The 20,535-nt window shown below is 40.5% G+C and overlaps 1 protein-coding gene across 15 annotated transcripts in view; it reads right to left on the bottom strand.

Annotated features, from left to right (window-relative positions):
- Positions 1-20,535, bottom strand: part of LOC144502528 (uncharacterized) — a 112,409-nt gene that overhangs the window by 49,211 nt on the left and 42,663 nt on the right. For 10 of the 15 annotated variants that reach the window (XM_078226592.1, XM_078226588.1, XM_078226589.1 and 7 more), the window contains 11 exons: positions 17,481-17,537; positions 17,242-17,328; positions 15,150-15,242; positions 9,860-9,946; positions 9,568-9,654; positions 7,882-7,956; positions 6,346-6,441; positions 4,741-4,818; positions 1,087-1,257; positions 453-536; positions 260-331 (listed from right to left, as the gene is read on the bottom strand). In XM_078226592.1, the coding sequence (XP_078082718.1) occupies positions 260-331; positions 453-536; positions 1,087-1,257; positions 4,741-4,818; positions 6,346-6,441; positions 7,882-7,956; positions 9,568-9,654; positions 9,860-9,946; positions 15,150-15,242; positions 17,242-17,328; positions 17,481-17,537 (987 nt within the window). The remainder of the gene's footprint in view (positions 1-259; positions 332-452; positions 537-1,086; positions 1,258-4,740; positions 4,819-6,345; positions 6,442-7,881; positions 7,957-9,567; positions 9,655-9,859; positions 9,947-15,149; positions 15,243-17,241; positions 17,329-17,480; positions 17,538-20,535) is intronic. The other 5 variants (XM_078226596.1, XM_078226598.1, XM_078226597.1 and 2 more) reach the window with 3 other exon arrangements.

The raw sequence follows: 20,535 nt of genomic DNA, 5'->3' as shown, positions 1-20,535 counted from the left end.
ATTTAATTGTCACGGGATCTTTATATCAACCTCACAGAGCAGAAAGAGCCTCAGTTCAATGTCTCCGCTGGAATGTCGCACTTCTGATCATGCAGCACCTCTTTAATACTGCACTGAGTTTTCACTTGGATTACATGCTGAAGTCTCTGAGGTGGGACTTGAACATACGGCCTTCTGACTCAGGAAAGAGTTCTCCCAGTCAGCCAAGATTGACACCTAATGACCATTGTTCAAAGATAGAAAACAGAAATAAACTTACCATGGGACAGAACTTTCACAGGTGTAACTCCAGCTCTCTCATTCACATTGCTTGCTCTTCTGTGAGATGCAGCTATGGGACAGCAAAACCCACAAAGGAAAAAAATAAAAATTCAGAAAGGTGCTGACAAAACTATTAAGTCAAGGTATGCTGCATAGCTTGTACCTTTAAACAAAGCAGATTAGTAACATACCTGGCATTCCTAATGGCCTATTTTCAACAGTACAGGCTCTTTCCAGAGTTGTAACATTGCTAACCTGGATGTCAGATGAGCAACCTGTAAACCAGAAGCAATGGACAATTATACCCCAAGGTGGAACAATGCACTACACTAAAGACATACAGTAAACCAAATTATTAACTGAATTTTAAATTAAAATGAAACACATATAAAATGTTATTTATAAGTATCTAAAACCTAATTAAACTTAACTTAGTTAAATTTCTTGATAGCAATTCAACAAAAGGTGGTAATTTTTGAATCTAAAGATGATAATCTGAGACACTCAGAATTATAAATAGTTATGATCTGCTAGACTTTTAACTAAGAAATGAATTGCCAAATCATAAAACCACAAAGGAAATTATTTAATTCAGAATTGTAAGGCAATTGATGATTATTTTACTGCATGCTTCAAATTACTGATTCAGAATGTAATCAAATCGAAAACAATTCCTCTGGCTGTTTGGCATTAAGTTGAGAAAGAAATGCAAGGGAAATGCAGGACATCGACAACATATTACCAGCATTTATATTGTATCAAAGCCTGGTAAAAAATTTTAGAAAAAGGTTCCAGATGGAGTTCTGTGTTGAAGATGAGACTTACTCTCATGGCGCCGCTGGATGTGTCTTTTGAGTTCGGATGGCCGACGGAACTTCTGATCGCACACTATGCATACATGGGGCCTGTATCTCTGATGCACAAACTGAATGTGGTCCACCAGGCCACTCTTTCGTGAAAAGTTTGCTCCACACAACTGACAGGTATTTGACTGCCCTGTAAAGAAAGAAAATAACAAATTCAGCAGGCTCTGAATACAAATGCACTCTGGTACACAGCTCACACAATCCACCAGCATGGAAAATAAAAACAGAATTTATTGCAGGTTTCAACCATCTGAATAAAGATGGATTCAGTATATCCCATCAGGACAGGATTGGCTTGCTTCCTGTGTTTGTGAGATTGTGTTTCCATCGTTTCACATACTATGATTCCAACATTTTCTGTTTCAAATTTCCAGTAACTGAGATATTGCTGGAACACTGATTTTTCCCCCCCATATATTACAGGAAAGTGTAACGACATAAAACTCTTAACCGACAACAAATTCACAGAAAAATCAATTTCCATCAGAAATGTATTTGATATGTGCTACTTGCTTCCCTTAACAATAATGGTGATCACCTGGAGACATAACAATAATAGATTTCATGAGGACAAAGGCTCATGGAATAGGTGGACATTTCACAGCTGAAATTCAATGCAGAAAAATATGAGGTGATAGATTTTGGTCGACTGAATGATGAGAGACAATACAAGCTAGATTGTACAGTTTTAAAATGATGCAAGAGGCCTGTGAGTGTTTGTGCACAAATTCTTAAAGATGGCAGGACAGGTAAATAAAGCAGTTCATAGAACATATGTGGGCTTAAGCTTCATATAGAAGTGGCATAGAATACACAATTCAGGAAGTTATCCTGAACTTGTATAAAACACTCAATTTAGCCCCAGCTGGAGCATTGTGTCTAATTCCGGACACCACACTTTAGGAAGGATATGAAGGCTTTGGAAAGTGTATAGAGGCGATTTATAAACTGGTTCCAGAGATCAGGAATCTGGAAAGGCTCGAGTTGCTCTCATAATAGCAGCGAAGGCCAAGAGGTGTCTAAAGTCTTGAGTAGTTTAAGGAGAGCAAGTAAAGAGAAACTGTTTCTAATGGTCTGTTAGGGTTGATAAGCAAAGGTGATTGGCAAATGAACCAGAGGTGACCGGCTTGGGTCACTGTCTGTGTGGAGTTTGCACATTCTCCTCGAGTCTGCGTGGGTTTCCTCCGGGTGCTCCGGTTTCCTCCCACACTCCAAAGATGTGCAGGTTAGGTTGATTGGCCATGTTAAAATTGTCCCTTAGTGTCCTGGGATGCATAGATTAGAGGGATTAGCAGGTAAATATGTAGGGATATGGGGGTAGGGCCTGGGTGGGATTGTGGTCGGTGCAGACTCGATGGGCCGAATGGCCTCTTTCTGTACTGTAGGGTTTCTATGATTTCTATGACACGAGGAAAAACTACTTTTACGCAACGTTGTTAAGATTAGGCAGTTAAGGTGGTGGAGACAGGTTCAATAGTAGTCTGCAAAAGGGACTGGATAAATATTTGGAGAAGGACAAAAGAAATTGTATAGGTATGGAGGAAAGAGTGGGCAGGGGGTCAACTGGATTGTTCTCCGAAAAGGCCAGCACAGTCTCAATGGGCCAAATGGTTCCTTTCTGAACTATGTTTTGTTTCTATGCCTTTCACAGCATAACAACTTTCACTCTGTGTTCCTACATCAATCATGGCTGTTATTGTAAATGATGTGGAGATGCCAGCATTGGACTGGGGTAAACACAGTAAAAAGTCTCACAACACCAGGTTAATGTCCAACAGGTTTGCTTTTGGAGCGCTGCTCCTTCGTCAGGTGAGTGGGAGTTCTGTTCACAAACATGACATATAAAGACACAAACTCAATTTACAAAATAATGATTGGAATGCGAATCTTTACAGGTAATCAAGTCTTAAAGGTACAGACAATGTGAGTGGAGAGAGCATTAAGCACAGGTTAAAGAGATGTGTATTGTCTCCAGTCCAATCATTATTTTGTAAATTGAGTTTGTGTCTTTATGTGCCCTGTTTGTGAACAGAACTCCCACTCACCTGACGAAGGGGCAGCGCTCCGAAAGCTAGTGGCTTTTGCTACCAAATAAACCTGTTGGACTTTAACCTGGTGTTGTGAGACTTCTTACTGTGCTATTGTAAATAACAGAGTTGCTGGTGTGGCACTACAGGACAAGCGGGGAGGAAGAGGGAGAAAAGGTGAAAGGAAATCTTTCGTAGAAGAGATGTACAGATTATGCTACAGTCTGAGAAATAATTTAAATTTAATCTCATTTGGGTGGAATTTTCCCAAACAAATGGCAAAGTGTCCAGTTCTGACTGAAAATCTGAAAAGCATGTTCCACCCCAGAGAAACAGCCAGGCTTTCTCCTCAGGCCTTCTGACTTTTATCAAAAAAAAAGCAGGGGGGAGGGCATGATTTGCTGAAGGGTGGGGCCTAAAGATGCCACTAAGGCTGGCTCCAAAGAGACTGGGGTGCCCCAATCTCAAAGTTGAGACAGGCCCCTCACTCCCACAGACATCGCCCCCAAATCCCCGCATCCAAGCGAGCCAGCAGTTCCCCTCCCTCACCCTATCCACCAATGCCAGCAATCTAGCCCGGCACTCCCACCATCCATCATTGCAATTTCTCCCTCACACACCATCGACAGCAATCTCTTCTCCTCTCCCCCACCCCCGCAACCATCCATCATCGCTAGCAATCTCCACCCCCATTCCCTCATTGCCAGCAATTCCTTCTTGCCTCTTCGTTCCGCCCCCTGGCAGATGCTGTCAAACCTGCTGAGATTTTACAACAGTTTCTATTTTTGTGTTAAAAAATTCACTATTTTAATTGACAACATTGGTTCCAAAGGTTGGTGCCAACTAACCAGAGTTTTTCCCTCAGAAAAATTTCGGTTTTAATTTTGTCCAACAGATTTTAGACTAATCATAGAAGTATCATAGAATCCCTACAGAACAGAAAGAGGCCATTCGGCCCATCGAGTCTGCACCGACCACAATCCCACCCAGGCCCTACCCCCATATCCCTACATATTTATCCACTAATCCCTCTAACCTACGCATCTCAGGACACTAAGGGCAATTTTAGCATGGCCAATCAACCTAACCCACCCATCTTTGGACTGTGGGAGGAAACCGGAGCACCCGGAGGAAACCCACGCAGACACGAGGAGAATGTGCAAACTCCACACAGACAGTAATATTGGTTGTATTTGCTTAACACTGCATCAACATACGAAAATATGGTCACCAAATTTACAACTGAATCCACTGCTTGCGTTGCATCGTACTTACACTAAATGGTAACTTATAGCTTTACACATGGACTGCAGTAGTGTCTTACTACATTTCCTGATTGTAAACATGCATGTATACTGAAGAGCTACACATGCAGTCAACCAGTATCATCTTTATCTAGCATGAGCTGAATGGAGCAGTGAATAATGGTCACCATTTTTTTATTCATCTGTGAGACATGAGCATCACTGGCTGGCCAGCATTTATTGCCCATCCCATTTATTATATTGGTTAATATAAAAATTGTTAAAACACTGCAAAGTAAATATTTCCCAATGTTCAAAAACAGTAAGGAAATTCAGCCTTACCAATGGACAAATCTGGGTCATGAATGGGATCGTTGTAAGGCCCGTGCTTGTGATCAGAATCAAAAATTCTTTGTCCTTCTGCAATACAGAAACATTAAGCTTATATAGAAAAAATTAAAAGAAAGAACTTGAATAAAAACAAGATCCAAGTATTATTTCATAACCATATATAAATGATAAAATCCTAATTGCACACAAACCAATAATCAGTTTTCTTTATTGTAAAGCCAATAGCAACTAAGCTGACTGCAAACTTTGACAGTGAGAATTTTCCTGAGTTTAGGGGTGTGTTGGGTCTGTGAGTTATCAGAATTTGTACATTTGCATTTCATGAATTAATATGTGGCTGATTTGTTAGCATTGAGCTACATGAAATACAAATATTTCAACAATGAAATGTTTTATTACTGACAAAAGGTTTCTGATAATAAATAGTGGATTAGTGGTCAATGATCTATTATAGTAATGTGCCACAGATTTTCTTCAACATAGTTAATATAATTACCATCATTTGTTTTAAATTGGATTTTGCCTGAATATTTTTATATCACCAATGATTCTTTTGTAATCTGAACTTCTACATGAGAATTCTCTATAGAACACTTAGAATCATAGAATCCCTACAGTGTTGAAGGAGGCTATTTGGCCCATTGAGTCTGCACTGACAACATCCCACCCAGGCCCTACTTTAACCCTACGTATTTACCCTGCTAGTCCCACTGACACCAAGGAGCAATTTTACCATGGCCAATCTACCTAACCTGCACAACATTAGAGTGTGGAAGGAAACCAGAGTACCTGGAGGAAATCCATGCAGACACTGGGAGAATGTGCAAACTCCACACAAATGGTGACCTGAGGCCGGAATTGAACTTGAGTCTCTGGTGCTGTGAAGCAGCAGTGCTAACCACTGTGCTAATTATTAATGATAGGCTCAAAATGCGATTATGTCCCTCTGTGTAGGAGGTAAAATGAAGTGAGATTATTTGTACCTATGGGCGGCACGGTAGCACAGTGGTTAGCACTGCTGCTTCACAGCTCCAAGGACCTGGGTTCGATTCCCGGCTGCGGTCACTGTCTGTGTGGAGTTTGCACATTCTCCTCATGTCTGCGTGGGTTTCCTCCGGGTGCTCCGGTTTCCTCCCACAGTCCAAAGATGTGCGGGTTAGGTTGATTGGCCATGCTAAAATTGTCCCTTAGAGTCATGAGATGTGTAGGTTAGAAGGATTAGTGGGTAAAATATGTAGGGATATGGGGATAGGGCCTGGGTGGGATTGTGGTCGGTGCAGACTCGATGGGCCGAAGGGCCTCTTTCTGCACTGTAGGGTATCTATCTATCTATCTATCTATGGCTTGCTACATGCTGATTTACCAACTCCAGTAAGATGGAGTATCAGGAAATGGTATGGAATTGAACCTAAACACTTCACCACTGGGAAATGATAAACATTCTGAAGAATGTGAGTCATCCTGCTCCATCTCATACAAATTCTAGAACTAGTACAAAGGCAGAATGAGCCAATGCATGAGAAAGCTGATCTGCATACATGGAGATCAGAAATCAAAGGGGAGGAAAACATGAAGATAACCACCTATGTAACTTACTGTTTGCAGTTTGCACCTGCTGTTTATCTTCCCTAATAGGCAGCAAATTATGATGTTGGACGTCAACTATAACTTTTCTGATGGACTGATCAATACCTGTAAAAGACAATACATTTTGTTACCATACATCACCAACATGTCACACTGTAATCATTAAAAAGTAAAAGCTGATAAAACAATTCAACATCAGCACACAATGGGTTAATGGCAAACTATATTTTGGAGTTTAAATGTAGTGAGGGGAAGTTATTCAGTTTAGTGAAAGTCTGGCTGACTTTGTTAGTGAAGTAAGTTCAGTTTTTGCAAAAATACTAATGCAAGGTCAGGTTCCTGAAGAACTCTGACAAATGGCAATCTTTTATTATCTTGGATAAGATACTAAACCGGTGTTCCAAGCATATTGTTTGGAAACATGGCAACAGTTCCCAGCAAACTCACCTTGAGAACTAAGAGATGCTCATTTTGGGGCTAAGCAAACCCCACCAGCTCCCACCAACACCTCCAAAATAAATAAAAGTGTGGGTGAAAAGGCAAGTGTTTATATAGTATTGGGAACCAAAAGCATATTGAAGCATTGGTTTCTCCAAGCCAATTGAAGTCTGATAAGATTTTGTTTGCTTTACTTAAAAGCTAAAATAGGTCACTGGAGCATCAGTACAGTCGTTATCAAAAGACAAGTAGATAACATGGCAGCAGCCAGTCCCCTACATTTGAAGCAGGACTCACTAGAAAACCTAGTCCATTAAAAAAGCGTATCTAGGTCCAACCATTTATTAACATATTGCTTGACTTACACAGTGAAAACAATTTTCAAAACAGACACTCTCCCAAATAGGGTGGAAAATTGTCAAAGGATTCACAATAAGAAGTCGATGAATTTCCTTCAACTCACTTTATAGTCTGAATGCCATCAAATATAAATCATTTCTAGCTGAGTCTTCTAACACTTTATTTATTGCAACACACCAAGTACTAATCTTGATCCAAGGTACAAGCCCAAGTCTCGTACCTTACATGTTTCACTTGTTTGAGAAAACCAAATAAATGTCTTTCTAAACAACAACAATATAATCTTCAGTGAAATAGATGATGACTTAGTCAATAACTTCTAAGAGAAAAACATCTGTTTTTGCCAGTAGCTTCCTAATTTTAACTTGTCTGCCATATTCTGTACATTTTATCCAGACTCTTCATTTTTTGATAAGAAATGAAGCTTCTCCTCAATCTTGTTCGTTACAAAGAATTCCTTCAGTCTGGTATCCTATTCTACACTCCCAGTTTAGATAGTGACTGCTTTATTCTTCACTCTACTTCTAACTGCTAAGAAAATGGTAACATTTAGAGTAATACAGTCAGGAGTATTTTTTGAGGCAGAGTAAAGCTAACCCTGCCCTCAGAGGGCCTGATGGTGATGATGAAGAAAATGGATAATTGATTTTATCACTGGCATTTAGCAATCTATACCTCAAGCACAAGGAACCTGTAAACAAATCATGTAATTAAAATTTGTTTCAAATACAATTGTAATGGACTCACTATAAACTTGTTTTCCAGCTAGCTGTGATCCAGTTATCTGATTCCAGCCTTGATCAGAAACAGTATTGTCAACAACTAGAAAAAAGAAAACTTGCATTACAGCAGTGTAATCTTTAGTGAATTAGATGATGACTTAGTCAATAAACTCCGAGAAAAGCACCTGTTTTTTGCCAGTAGCTTCCTAATTTTAATTCGTTCTGCCATATTCTGCACATAACGAATGAAGTATAGGACAAAATAGCACAGAGCATTAAACAAAGGGCGGCACGGTAGCACAGTGGTTAGCACTGCTGCTTCACAGCTCCAGGGTCCCGGGTTCGATTCCCGGCTCGGGTCACTGTCTGTGTGGAGTTTGCACATTCTTCTCGTGTCTGCGTGGGTTTCCTCCGGGTGCTCCGGTTTCCTCCCACAGTCCAAAGATGTGCGGGTTAGGTTGATTGGCCAGGTTAAAAATTGCCCCTTAAGAGTCCTGGGATGCGTAGGTTAGAGGGATTAGCGGGTAAATATGTGGGGTGGGATTGTGGTCGGTGCAGACTCGATGGGCCGAATGGCCTCCTTCTGCACTGTAGGGTTTCTATGATTTCTATGAAATGTTCTTAAATGCTTTTACTGTTGACAATTTAAAAATTTAATATGGATATTTTTGTTCAATTGCAGATGAACAGCAGAATTGGGGAATAATTCCTATTAGGAACAAACCAGTATAAATTCTGCATCATATACAAGGGAAACTATACTCGAGAATATTCAATTTAATGCACACCCAAAATGGTAGGTTTCTTTTCAAAAAATTTGTTAAGGTACCAAACAACAACTTCTATTTACCAAGTATCTTTAATGTAATAAAACATTTCATTTTTAACACTTTGCAAGCATTATCAAACAAAATTTAGCAAGAGGCACATAAGGAGTTATTAGGTGAAATGACAACAATTTTGGTCAAAAAGGTATTAGGGCTTGATGGTGAAGACGATGAAAATGGAAAATTGAGTTTATCACTGGCATTTGGCACAAGAAACTTGTAAACAAATCATGTAATTAAAATTAGTTTCAAGTACAATTGTAGTGGACATCAATCAGCTATTAAAAGGAACAAGGAGGTAGAGAAAGAGATTTAGGAGGTCATTCCAGAGTTTTGAGGTCTAGCCAGCTGGAGGCACAGCCAACAATGATGAATCTAATAAAATCAGGAGGCCACAATTAGCGGAGCACAGAGATCTCAATATTGGGGGCGGGTGATGCGAGGCTGGAGGAAAACTCAGAAATGGGGAAGAGCAACGGCATGGAGTGATTTGAAAACAGGAATGAGAATTTTTAAATCTAGACATTGCTTAACTAGCGCCCCAGGTAGGTCAGCAGGCACATGGCAGATGGGTCAGCAGGGCCTGGCATGAGTTACGACATGCGAGCAGAGCTTTGAATGGTTTCATATTTGTCAATGGAATAATATAGAAGGATGACAAGGAGTACCTTGAAATACTTTTTAAGTATCTCTTCAAATGCCAGAAAATCTTAAGAAGAAACAGAAAATAACAAAGATATTGTGATCCATCAGGCCAGAAGTTCAAAAATTACTGCATTATATTGTTTCTCTTCAGTTCCTTTTTCACCAATGAATATCCACCTGCCTCTTAAACTTGCCAACTCTCTCTGCCTCTTTCAGACCACCAAGTATACAGTACTAACCATAGTTTTTATGGTCTTCAATGTGTTTCCAAAAGCTGGACTTGTATTTGTATTTCTTCCCACAGATTTCACATGAGAAAAAGTAATCTGAGAATACAAGAGCGTAGCATTTTAGGGTTTAGACTTAATTGAATCTGAATACAGGGAGCATCACAGTTCTCTCAGAACATTAAGATGTTGCATGGCATTTTGCAACCTTAATAAACGTCCAGAAGGAATTCAATGTGTTGCTGTTCATATTACATACAAAACAAACAGAGGAGAGCAACATGAGGACTATAATCGATGTTACCTGGAAGTGGTCTTGGTCGTAATGCAGGGGGAGGATCTCTTGGGGCAATGTTGAAATTTGAAAGAGGACTTATTTTTTCTGCTACACCTGGATTCATTAAAAAAAATCAATCAGCAATTTGCACAATGTTTATGAATGAGTCAGCAGTTGAGTAATTCCATAAACTGGACCCACTAGCTCCAATGACAATTAACAGAATATGTGATGCTTTTCCTCAAAAATAGCTTTTTTACTTTTTCCACTTCCCAGGCTGGGTCTTCATCCTCACTCTGCTTTCCCACTCTTTTACCCTCTCTTCCTACTCCCTCAACAATATCTCTCTTTAAACACGCACAAAGGAGATGTCTTCCTCTCTTGGTCCACTTTCAACATGGTCAATTGTCCCTCTCCACATCAAAATTTGTCTCTGTACCTTTCTGCCCCCCCTCTGCCCAGGTGGACTTTTGTCTTCCATTTTTTTCAAATAGGAAGCCTGAAAGAGGAGGAGCCCACGAAAGTGCAGAATCATAGAATCCTACAGTGCAGAAGAGGGCATTCGGCCCATCAAGTCTGCACCAACTCTCTGATAGAGTATCTTACCCAGGCCCTCTCCCCCGCCCTATCCCTATAAGCACACACGTTTATCTAATCTACACATCTTGAGACACCAAGGGGCAATTTAGCCTGGCAATCCACCTAACCTGGACATCACAGACCGTATTTTTAATATTTTTTTCATGGAATGTGGGCATCACTGGCTTGGTCAGCATTCATTGCCCATTCCCAATTGCCCTTGAAACAGTGGTGGTGAGCTGCCATCTTGAACTGCTGCAGTCCATGTGGTGTACCCACAGTGCTACTAGGGAGGGAGTTCCAGGATTTTAACACTCAAGGGACGGCGATATAGTTACAAGTCAGGATAGTGTGCTTGTAGATGATGGTGTTCCCATGCATCTGCTGCCCTTGTCCTTCTAAATGGTAGAAGTCACAGATTCAGAAGGTGCTGTCGAAGGAGCTTCGGTGAGCTGCTGTAGTGCATCATGTAGATGGCATACACACTGCTGCTGCCACCATGCATCAATGGTAGAGGGAGAGAATGTTGAAGGTGATGGATGGGGCTGCTTTGTCCTGAATGGTGTGGAGTGTTTCTTGAGTGATGTTAGAGCTGCACTCATCCAGGCAAGTGGAAAGTATTCCATCACACTCCTGACTTGTGTCACGGAGGATGCAGGTGTAGGAAAAGTATCAAAATCACAAGGTAACAGAAACAATTGATGGATATTTTATTCTCTGCTAGATATTATTTATTGGAGTTGATTTTTCTGATGGATCCAGCTTCGGAATAAGAGGGTTCTAATAAGACAGCTCTTTGCTAGTATTAGAGTCCATTATAGAAAATTAATGTTCAATATAGAACATAGAACATTACAGCGCAGTACAGGCCCTTCGGCCCGCAATGTTGCGCCGACCAGTGAAACCCATCTAAAGCCCCTCTAATCTACACTATTCCAATATCATCCATATGTTTATCCAATAACCATTTGAATGCTCTTAATGTTGACGAGTCCACTACTGCTGCAGGCAGGGCATTCCATGCCCTTACTACTCTCTGAGTAAAGAATCTACCTCTAACATCTGTCCTATATCTCTCACCCCTCAATTTAAAGCTATGTCCCCTCGTGTTAGCCATCACCATCCGAGGAAAAAGGCTCTCACTACCCACCCTATCTAATCCTCTGATCATCTTGTATGCCTCTATTAAGTCACCTCTTAACCTTCTTCTCTCTATCGAAAGCAACCTCAAGTCCCTCAGCCTTTCCTCGTACGATCTTCCCACCATACCAGGCAACATCCTGGTAAATCTCCTCTGCACCCTTTCCAACGCTTCCACATATTTCCTATAATGCGGCGACCAGAACTGTACGCAATACTCCAAGTGCGGCCGCACCAGAGTTTTGTACAGTTGCAGCATTATCTCATGGCTCCGAAACTCAATCCCTCTACCAATAAAAGCTAACAAACCGTATGCTTTCTTAACAACCCTATCAACCTGGGTGCCAACTTTCAGGGATCTATGCACATGGACACCCAGATCCCTCTGTTCATCCACACTACCAAGTAACTTTCCATTAGCCCAGTACTCTGTATTCCTGTTACTCCTTCCAAAGTGAATCACCTCACACTTTTCCGCATTAAACTCCATTTGCCACCTCTCAGCCCAGCTCTGCAGCTTATCTATGTCCCTCTGTAACCTGCCACTTCCCTCCGCACGGTCTACAACTCCACCGACTTTAGTGTCATCCGCAAATTTACTAATCCATCCTTCCACGCCCTCATCCAGGTCATTAATAAAAATGACAAACAGCAGTGGCCCCAAAACAGATCCTTGCGGTACACCACTAGTAACCGAACTCCAGGATGAATATTTCCCATCAACCACCACCCTCTGTTTTCTTACAGCTAGCCAATTCCTGATCCAAACCACTAAATCACACTCAATCCCATGTGTCCGTATTTTCTGCAATAGCTTACCATGGGGAACCTTATCAAACGCTTTGCTGAAATCCATATATACATCAACCGCTTTACCCTCATCCACCTCTTTGGTCACCTTCTCAAAGAACTCAATAAGGTTTGTGCGGCACGACCTACTCTTCACAAAACCGTGCTGACTATCCCTAATCAAATTATTCCTTTCTAGATGATTATAAATCCTATCTCTTATAATCCTTTCCAAAACTTTGCCCACAACAGAAGTAAGGCTCACCGGTCTATAATTACCAGGGTTGTCCGTACTCCCCTTCTTGAACAAGGGGACAACATTTGCTATCCTCCAGTCTTCTGGCACTGTTCCTGTAGACAATGACAACCCAAAGATCAAAGCCAAAGGCTCTGCAATCTCCTCTCTAGCCTCCCAGAGAATCCTAGGATAAATCCCATCCGGCCCAGGGGACTTATCTATTTTTACCCTTTCCAGAATTGCGAACACCTCCTCCTTATGAACCTCAATCCCGTCCAGTCCAATAGCCTGCATCTCAGTACTCCCCTCGACAACACTGTCCCTCTCCTGTGTGAATACCAACGAAAAATATTCATTTAGTGCCTCTCCGAACTCTTCAGACTCCACGCACAACTTGCCACTACTGTCCTTGACTGGCCCTAATCTTACTCTAGTCATTCTTTTACTCCTGACATACCTATAGAAAGCTTTAGGGTTTTCCTTGATCCTACCTGCCAAAGACTTCTCATGTCCCCTCCTGGTTCTTCTTAACTCTTTCTTTAGGTCCTTCCTGGCTAACTTGTAACTCTCAAGCACCCTAACTGAGCCTTGATGTCTCATCTTAACATAAGTCTCCTTCTTCCTCTTCACAAGATTCAACCTCTTTAGTAAACCACGGTTCCCTCACACGACTGCTTCCTCCCTGCCTGACAGGTACATATTTATCGAGGACGCGTAGTAGCTGTTCCTTGAACAAGCTCCACATTACAATTGTGCCCATCCCCTGCAGTTTCCTTCCCCAACCTATGCCACCTAAATCTCGCCTAATCGCATCATAATTTCCTTTCCCCCAGCTATAACTCTTGCCCGTTGGTATATACCTATCCCTTTCCATTGCTAAGGTAAATGTAATCGAATTGTGGTCACTGGCACCAAAGTGCTCACCTACCTCCAAATCTAACACCTGGCCTGGTTCATTACCCAGTACCAAATCCAATGTGGCCTCCCCTCTTGTTGGTTTTAAGACATGAGTGCTGAACATTTCTTTGGCGATCCTGGAGTGAATAACTTAATTTATTTTGTTGGGTGTATTGCTGTCTGAACTCAGTTTGCCTGCAGACTGAGCAATGCTATACTGAAATTAAGCAAAGTCATGTTCCAGCCACACAGCAAAAAGCAACAACCATTGTTTTCAATCTGGACATGGCTCTCAACAACAAGTTTTCATCTGCTTCTTCCTTCCATGGACTATCCTTGAAAGCAGGCAATTTTATCCTTCTGGAGAAAGAAAGACTTGCATTTATATCCACCTTTATTGAAACCAGGATGTCCCAAAGCACTACACAGCTAACAGAGTGCTTTTAAAACATAGACATTTTTGTAATGAGGGAAATGCGCAGTCAATTTGTGCACAGTCAGTTCCCACAAACAATAATGTGACAAATATTTATATTTTTCCCAGTCATTTCTGTCCTTGGAAAAAGCAATGACTTCCTTTTTCTCACTTGGTAGGCAACTGCTAAAGGCACTTTATAATAACAGATGACACTTTATAATAACAGATGGCATTTTGTCCTAACCTAATAAAACCTTCCACCTCTGAGAATGTGCACTACAATTTTAGAAAAATGTAAGTAAAACATAATCTGAAATTTATTCTGGGTCACAAGTTCTCATTACTGCAGCCAAGAATTACTTTAGCAACTGTGATTGTACAGCTAGCTGAGTTTGGCTCCAACTAGTCTCTTCAAGCTCATATTGGGCATCTGTTAGGTGCTGTAAGCAGTTCACATTGATTTATGGCACAGAGTTTTATGTTTCCAGTCCAAGAAGCTAGAAGATTGGCAAGTGTAGGCAAATGAAAAGGCTACTTTAACATTGCACAAGTGGATATCATACTGAGCTTGGGTTAAGGAACATTACTGAAATAAACTACACCAGGAATGATTATGCATCTAATTCATGCCGTTCTGTGAGGGCTGGAGTATGATGAATTTGGTGACTGTTCCATACTCATACTAAATCCCAGCTTAAAAAAAATACAATTTTGCATTACCTTAAAACAAAAACTCCTGGGTCCCATGCATAACTTAAAATGACACCCTTGTACCTTGCATTTTTTTTTTAAAAAGCTGTAGCCTGGTGAAAACCAATCCCTCCAGCATCCTATGAAAGATTTAGCTGAGTACTGGTGCAAAGGAGAGACTGTAACTAAAAACAGAAGCCACTGTTACTACTTGCCTTTGGACAGGAGAATGGATAAAATAGGAAGGCAGTCACTGAGGCGTGTGTAGCTGAACAGCAACTGAGACTTGAGATCCCTAGGTCTCTGTGTAATTTTATTGTTAATTTCGTTGGCCTGTTTCCATTTTAAAAGCTTTGGGACAAGTGTTGGAAGAAACTGAAATGTGTCAGGAGGCTGTAGCTTAAGTTTCAGAACCAAAGGTACAGCATAAGATGTATTATCAATAACCTCATGCTGCACCTGAGTTTATGGTACTAAAATAACCCAACGAAAGATTTTTAATGTTATTTTTAAAATCAATGCTAATGGTTACAGAGGAAAGATTGTATTTATTTTATAGAACTCACAATAGGGAACAGCTTCCTTCGTCTTTATAACTGATAGCCTGGATTCTGCCACTGAGCCGTATCCTTTGTAGTGAAATTTCTCTTGCCATGAATCTGAAAGAGATGGATTTTTTTTTTATACAAGAGCAAAATAATGCAGATTGTGAAAATCTGAAACAAAGCCAGAAGATGCAGCATCTGTGGTGCAAACAAGTAAATTAACAATTCAGGCGTGAACCTTTCACAGAAGTGACATTTGTGTGATATTTGCTCTTTACAACTCGCTTATTTTTCCTGTGTTTTGTGCATTTTTCCTTTATCCTTATTTTGTTTCTTATTCACATGTGGTGTAACCCAGGTGTGCTAAAAACCCCATTCCTGAAATATGTATAGATGCTACGTGATCTGAGCATTTCCAGAATTTTAATTTTTCTCTCTGAAGATTAACTTGAAATAGCAGCTAACTTGATTGTACAAATGTCAATAAAATTTTTGCTGCAAGTTGTCCTTAAATGAGAATTTCAAATATATTTTTCAAAACAATCTCCAAATTTTAGAAAAATTGTTACTTCATGAAAACATTTTACATTTTTATTTTGCCTTTGAATATAAATAAATGGGTTAAACATAAAATCTGTGCCAAATAGACATTTGACAGAGTTACTAAACACTTAGTCTGAAGTAGATTTTAAAGGTGGTCTTGGAGGAGATGCAGATAAGAGTTCCAGAGCATGGGGCCTAGCCAATTAATGGCATACTTCCCATGGTGAGGCAAAGTGTGCAGGGGCATAAGAGACTAGAGACAAAGGAATTAGAGTTGGACAAGTGGGAAAGGCTAGTTTGAAGATCACAAAGGGGCAAAACCATAGAGAGAGATTTAAATACAAGGATCAAAATATTACACTGACAAACAGGGGAGGGGGGAAGCAGGAGCAAATGTGAGTTAACAAAGAGTGGTGGTGATAGATAAACAGTATGGGTGTAGGACAAGTCAGGGCAACAGGTGAATGGGCTGAAGTTTACGGATGATGGAAGGTTGGCTAGAATGGCATTGGGTTCTACTGTGAAGACTAAAGATATGGACTTATGATAAAGGTATAGATGAGAATTTCAGCAAATGATGGGCGGAGGCAGGGATGGAGGTGAACTAGATCACAGGTGAAAGTAGGTAGTTTTTGAGATGGAAATATGGGCCAGTAAATTCAGCTTATGATCAAATAAGATCCTGAGGCCATAAATAGTCTGACAGAAGCTAGAGATGGGGAACAGAATTGGTGGGAGGTGAACAGGATGACTTTATGATGTTCTCAATTTTTAACTGGAAAAAATTGAAGTTCGTCCAGATAGACCTGGCCGCTATGACTATGGGAAATGACCATGGGTGGAATCTTCCAGCCGTTCATGCCCGCTGCTGCTGCAAGTGAGGATGGAGAATTTGGCACTCAGCCAAATCTCCGTCCACAGCAGCGGGACCAGAGAATCCCGCCAGCTTGAACGGCCGAAAGATTCTGCCCATGTTTTTGGCTTTCACCAAAGGGGGGGCTTGTAGTTGAGGAAGTTTGTTTGGGGGAGGCAGATGGGGGGAGGTGGCTAATGACAGATCCTTGAGGGACCAGAGTCTCAAGATGCAGAGGCTTGAAAAGGAACCATTGCTAGCTACAATTTGACAACAAAGAGTGAAATGAGGATTAGATCCACTGAACTGGAAAATGAAGCAGAGCTATTGAAGGATAATGTGGCCAACTGTATCTCAGTCAAAGCTTTGATAAATCTTTTGATATAAATATTTGTATCAGGAAGCTTATATATAGTTCAAGGATACTTAGCCCTTTCCTTAACTGATCTAAAGATATGAGGAGGGATTTACCAGCCCTTCCCTTTGGCGGGACTTTCCAGGCTTGCTGAAAACAATCCTCTGCGATGGGTTCCCTGTCGGTAAAGCGGACAAGACACATAATGCCATAGACATCAACAGGACCTGAAGATCCCACCAGTGGCCAATGGCAAGCCGCCTCCACATACCGGAAAGCACGCTGAGAGGGGTAGACCGGAAAACCCCGCCCATTAAATATTTGAGATGCAGATAATGTTCACCCAGAAACACAAGGCTTACTGAAGAGACTAGCTTTTTCCGTCTTCACCATAATTGGCTTGGACTCTGGATTAAGTTCCTTTTGAGGACACAATTTTCCAGATCTATCTAAAACAAAATACACATGAAAAAAGATTTAAAGAGATGAGGAACCAAAGAGTGAGTATAAGTGAACTTTAAATATATTTCATAAAATGAATTTCAACATTTCATCTCTTAGTATAGGATCACAAGGAAATGTAGAACATTCAGCAACTTACCAAAGAGTTTTTGTGAAATCAAAGCTTTTATACTGGCAGCAGAAGAAAGCACCATTCCTATTGATAAGGAAATGCAAACAGTTAATTGTTAAAGCTTTATGTAGTTCTGTTTACATTACAACTTTCCACTGTATTTTAATGTGAACTACACGAAACAGTGAAATGCAACCTGTGATCAGTTGATGTTTTTCAATATGGTATTATTTTTAATACAACTTGAATTCACACACCCTCTGATCCTGAAAGACAAAAAAATTCTGAGCTACAAAAATAGTATTGTCTAACATATTGGTGGCAAAAGGACAAAGTATTTTTTTCAACACCGAATTGTTTCATACTAAAGTACACTCCGATGTTTCAAAATGTAATTTGGATTTCTGTGATGGGAGCCTTTTTTCCAACTAATCTTCATACTGGTGCCATATATGCATTTGTGGTACTGTATGTGCCATGTGAACAATGAGATCAATTGTAATTCCATTCAAACCACCCCACCAACTTGGCAAAAGGCAGGCCAGGGGTTAGGGGACAGTTATAACGGAGTGTTACCCACTCCTTTACTGCCCTGATCTGGCAGACTGCAATTTTAAATGACCACAGTTGACCACAACATCCTTTTTCAACACACCTCCTCTGTTGTCCACCTCTGACTCCACACTCATTTCATTTTGCTTTTCCCTACCCGAGTAAGACAGGACACCAGCCTCAAGCCAGGGAAGTCCTTCTTAAATTTGCAGAATGACATATCGAACTCTACATACCCATAACCTTTTAAGCCACAAACACGGTTTCTGAATTTTCTTTCTCAAGAATTAAGGCCAGGTTGTGGCAAATAATTATTACAGCAATTTGGGTGTCCAGTTAATCTTTAGAGTCATCTATATGTGCAAATCACTTAGGGATTTTTTAATATATTCCAAGGGATGTGGGTGTCACTGGCAAGGGAAGCATTTATTACCCATCACTAATTGACCCAGAGAAGGTGATTATGAATGCCTTCCTGAACAGCTACAGTTCATCAGGTGCAAGCATACCCATAGTGCTGTTAGGAAGAAGTTCCAGGATTTTGATCCAGTGACAATGAAGGGATGATATCGTCCCAAGTCAGGATAACATGCAAGAGCTACTGAGGTGTCAGAACTTCAGGTGGAAGCATTTGTGCAGATTTTCACTCTGTCCAAAGATTGAATAGTAAAATAACTTGAGAAAAATTCATTCAATTAATTTTTAAAATTACTTTCACTAATTTGAATGGCCAAATGAATAGTTCCCAACATGCATATTTTTGGAAGTATGTCAATGTTTGAAAAGTTTTGAAATTTAGTTTGAAACACTTCATTGTCAAATACAGAGATGTTCCAAATCAATTTTGAATTTTAATTCACAGCAATCTATAGATTTTATGGGCTGTTTATTTTGTGTTCATCAAGGTGAACAAATGGAGCTGTTTGTATTTCCAGCAGCAGATCCAAGCATGCCCAGATATGGCTAAATGTTAAGGACAAGTCCTCCATATACTCTGTTCCAACAATATGCTTCCATCCCGATTTCAGAACCGGGAATCCCTGTCAGGGAAGGACCTGCACTTATACAACCTCAGGATGTCCTAAAGTGCCTTACAACCAAAAGCATATTTTTGAAATGTTAATCACTGTTGTAACGTAGGAAACACCGCAGCCAATTTAAGCACAGCAAGGTTTCCCATTTTGTAGTGCGATAATGACCAGGTTAGCTGTTATTGTGATGTTGGTAAAGGAGAAATATCAGCCATGATGCCAGAGAAAAACTGCCCTACCTTTCAAATAGTAGAATGGGATATTTTGTATTCGCCTGAGAAGGTAGACAGGATCTTAACATTTTGTCCAACAAGCAAGAGCCTCAGATGTAGGGCTCCCTCAGTACTGTAACAAGAGTGTCAGCCTGGATTTTGTGCTTAAGGGTCTTGAACCCATGAACCTCCTAACATGGAATGCCACCTATTGAGCCCTGCAGACATTCAAGATCATTATGTGGTATAGATCCATGCCCAGTAGACACTGAATTGAAATTGCTCCCTGGTTTGTATCAGATATTTGCAGCAGGCAGGGCCAGTGGGCATTCATCCCATCAGTCTGAGCTAGATTTGATCAGAGTAACAAAAATCCGTAAGATATGAAACCTAAAAGAAAAAGGCAAAATGCTGCAAACACAATGAATGCACCCAATATTTGTAAAGAGAAAAGTTTGGGCTAAAACGCTTCAGGACAAAACAGTAACAAAAAATCTATCCATGGTTGAGAAGGAAAAAAGGGGCAATACAATAGACAATCCAGTCAGTGAGGACATTAATAGGTTGGATGACGTGCAAACTACTTAATAGAAAAGGATGACATAAAATGTCACGGAAGCAATTAAAAGTCAAAGAGCTAAAATGCTAAAAATGACATGGGTGAAGATGTAATTATAAACGATATAATTCTCCCTAAGGAGAGCTAACAACTTCCAGGATTAAGGCAGAGGTAGACAGATTCTTGACTAACAAGGGAGTCAAAGGTTATTAGGGGTAGGTAGAATGTGGAGTTGAGACCACAATCAGATTGGCCATGATCTTTCCGAATGGTGGAGCAAGCTTGAGGGGCTAAATGGCCTACTCCTCTTAATTCATATGTTTGTAAGTGAATACATTCAGGCATAACTAAAACAAAAGTTTATTGTATTAAATGTTCTATTCATGAAAACCTAGGTGTGCATGCATACTAAACTTTATTAGTGGAATCTCTAGAGATTTTGAGAGTGGACGGTCGAGTTGAGACTTGGAATTCTGGGGTGAGATTTTTCAATGGAGCAGCATCTCAAATGAGCCATCTGAAACTTCTAAGTTTGTTGCAATCTTCTGCAGAATTTCTTTCTCTACAGCTATTTTTAGTCAAGGTTGCAGAAATTTCTGGGGCACAGGGAAACGTCATATAACCCTCTCCTCCTGTGGCTTCTGTCTCCAGATTTTGTTTTTAGAAAATGACTGATTCATTTGAAAATGACGATCCTATTTAAATTCTTTGCAAGGATAGATAAGCTG

The sequence above is a fragment of the Mustelus asterias genome, chromosome 13 (assembly GCF_964213995.1).
Source record: "Mustelus asterias chromosome 13, sMusAst1.hap1.1, whole genome shotgun sequence".
NCBI classification, from domain to species: Eukaryota; Metazoa; Chordata; class Chondrichthyes; order Carcharhiniformes; family Triakidae; genus Mustelus; species Mustelus asterias.
Note: the sequence above shows the minus strand (reverse complement) of the source record. Positions and strands in the feature narration are given on the sequence as shown.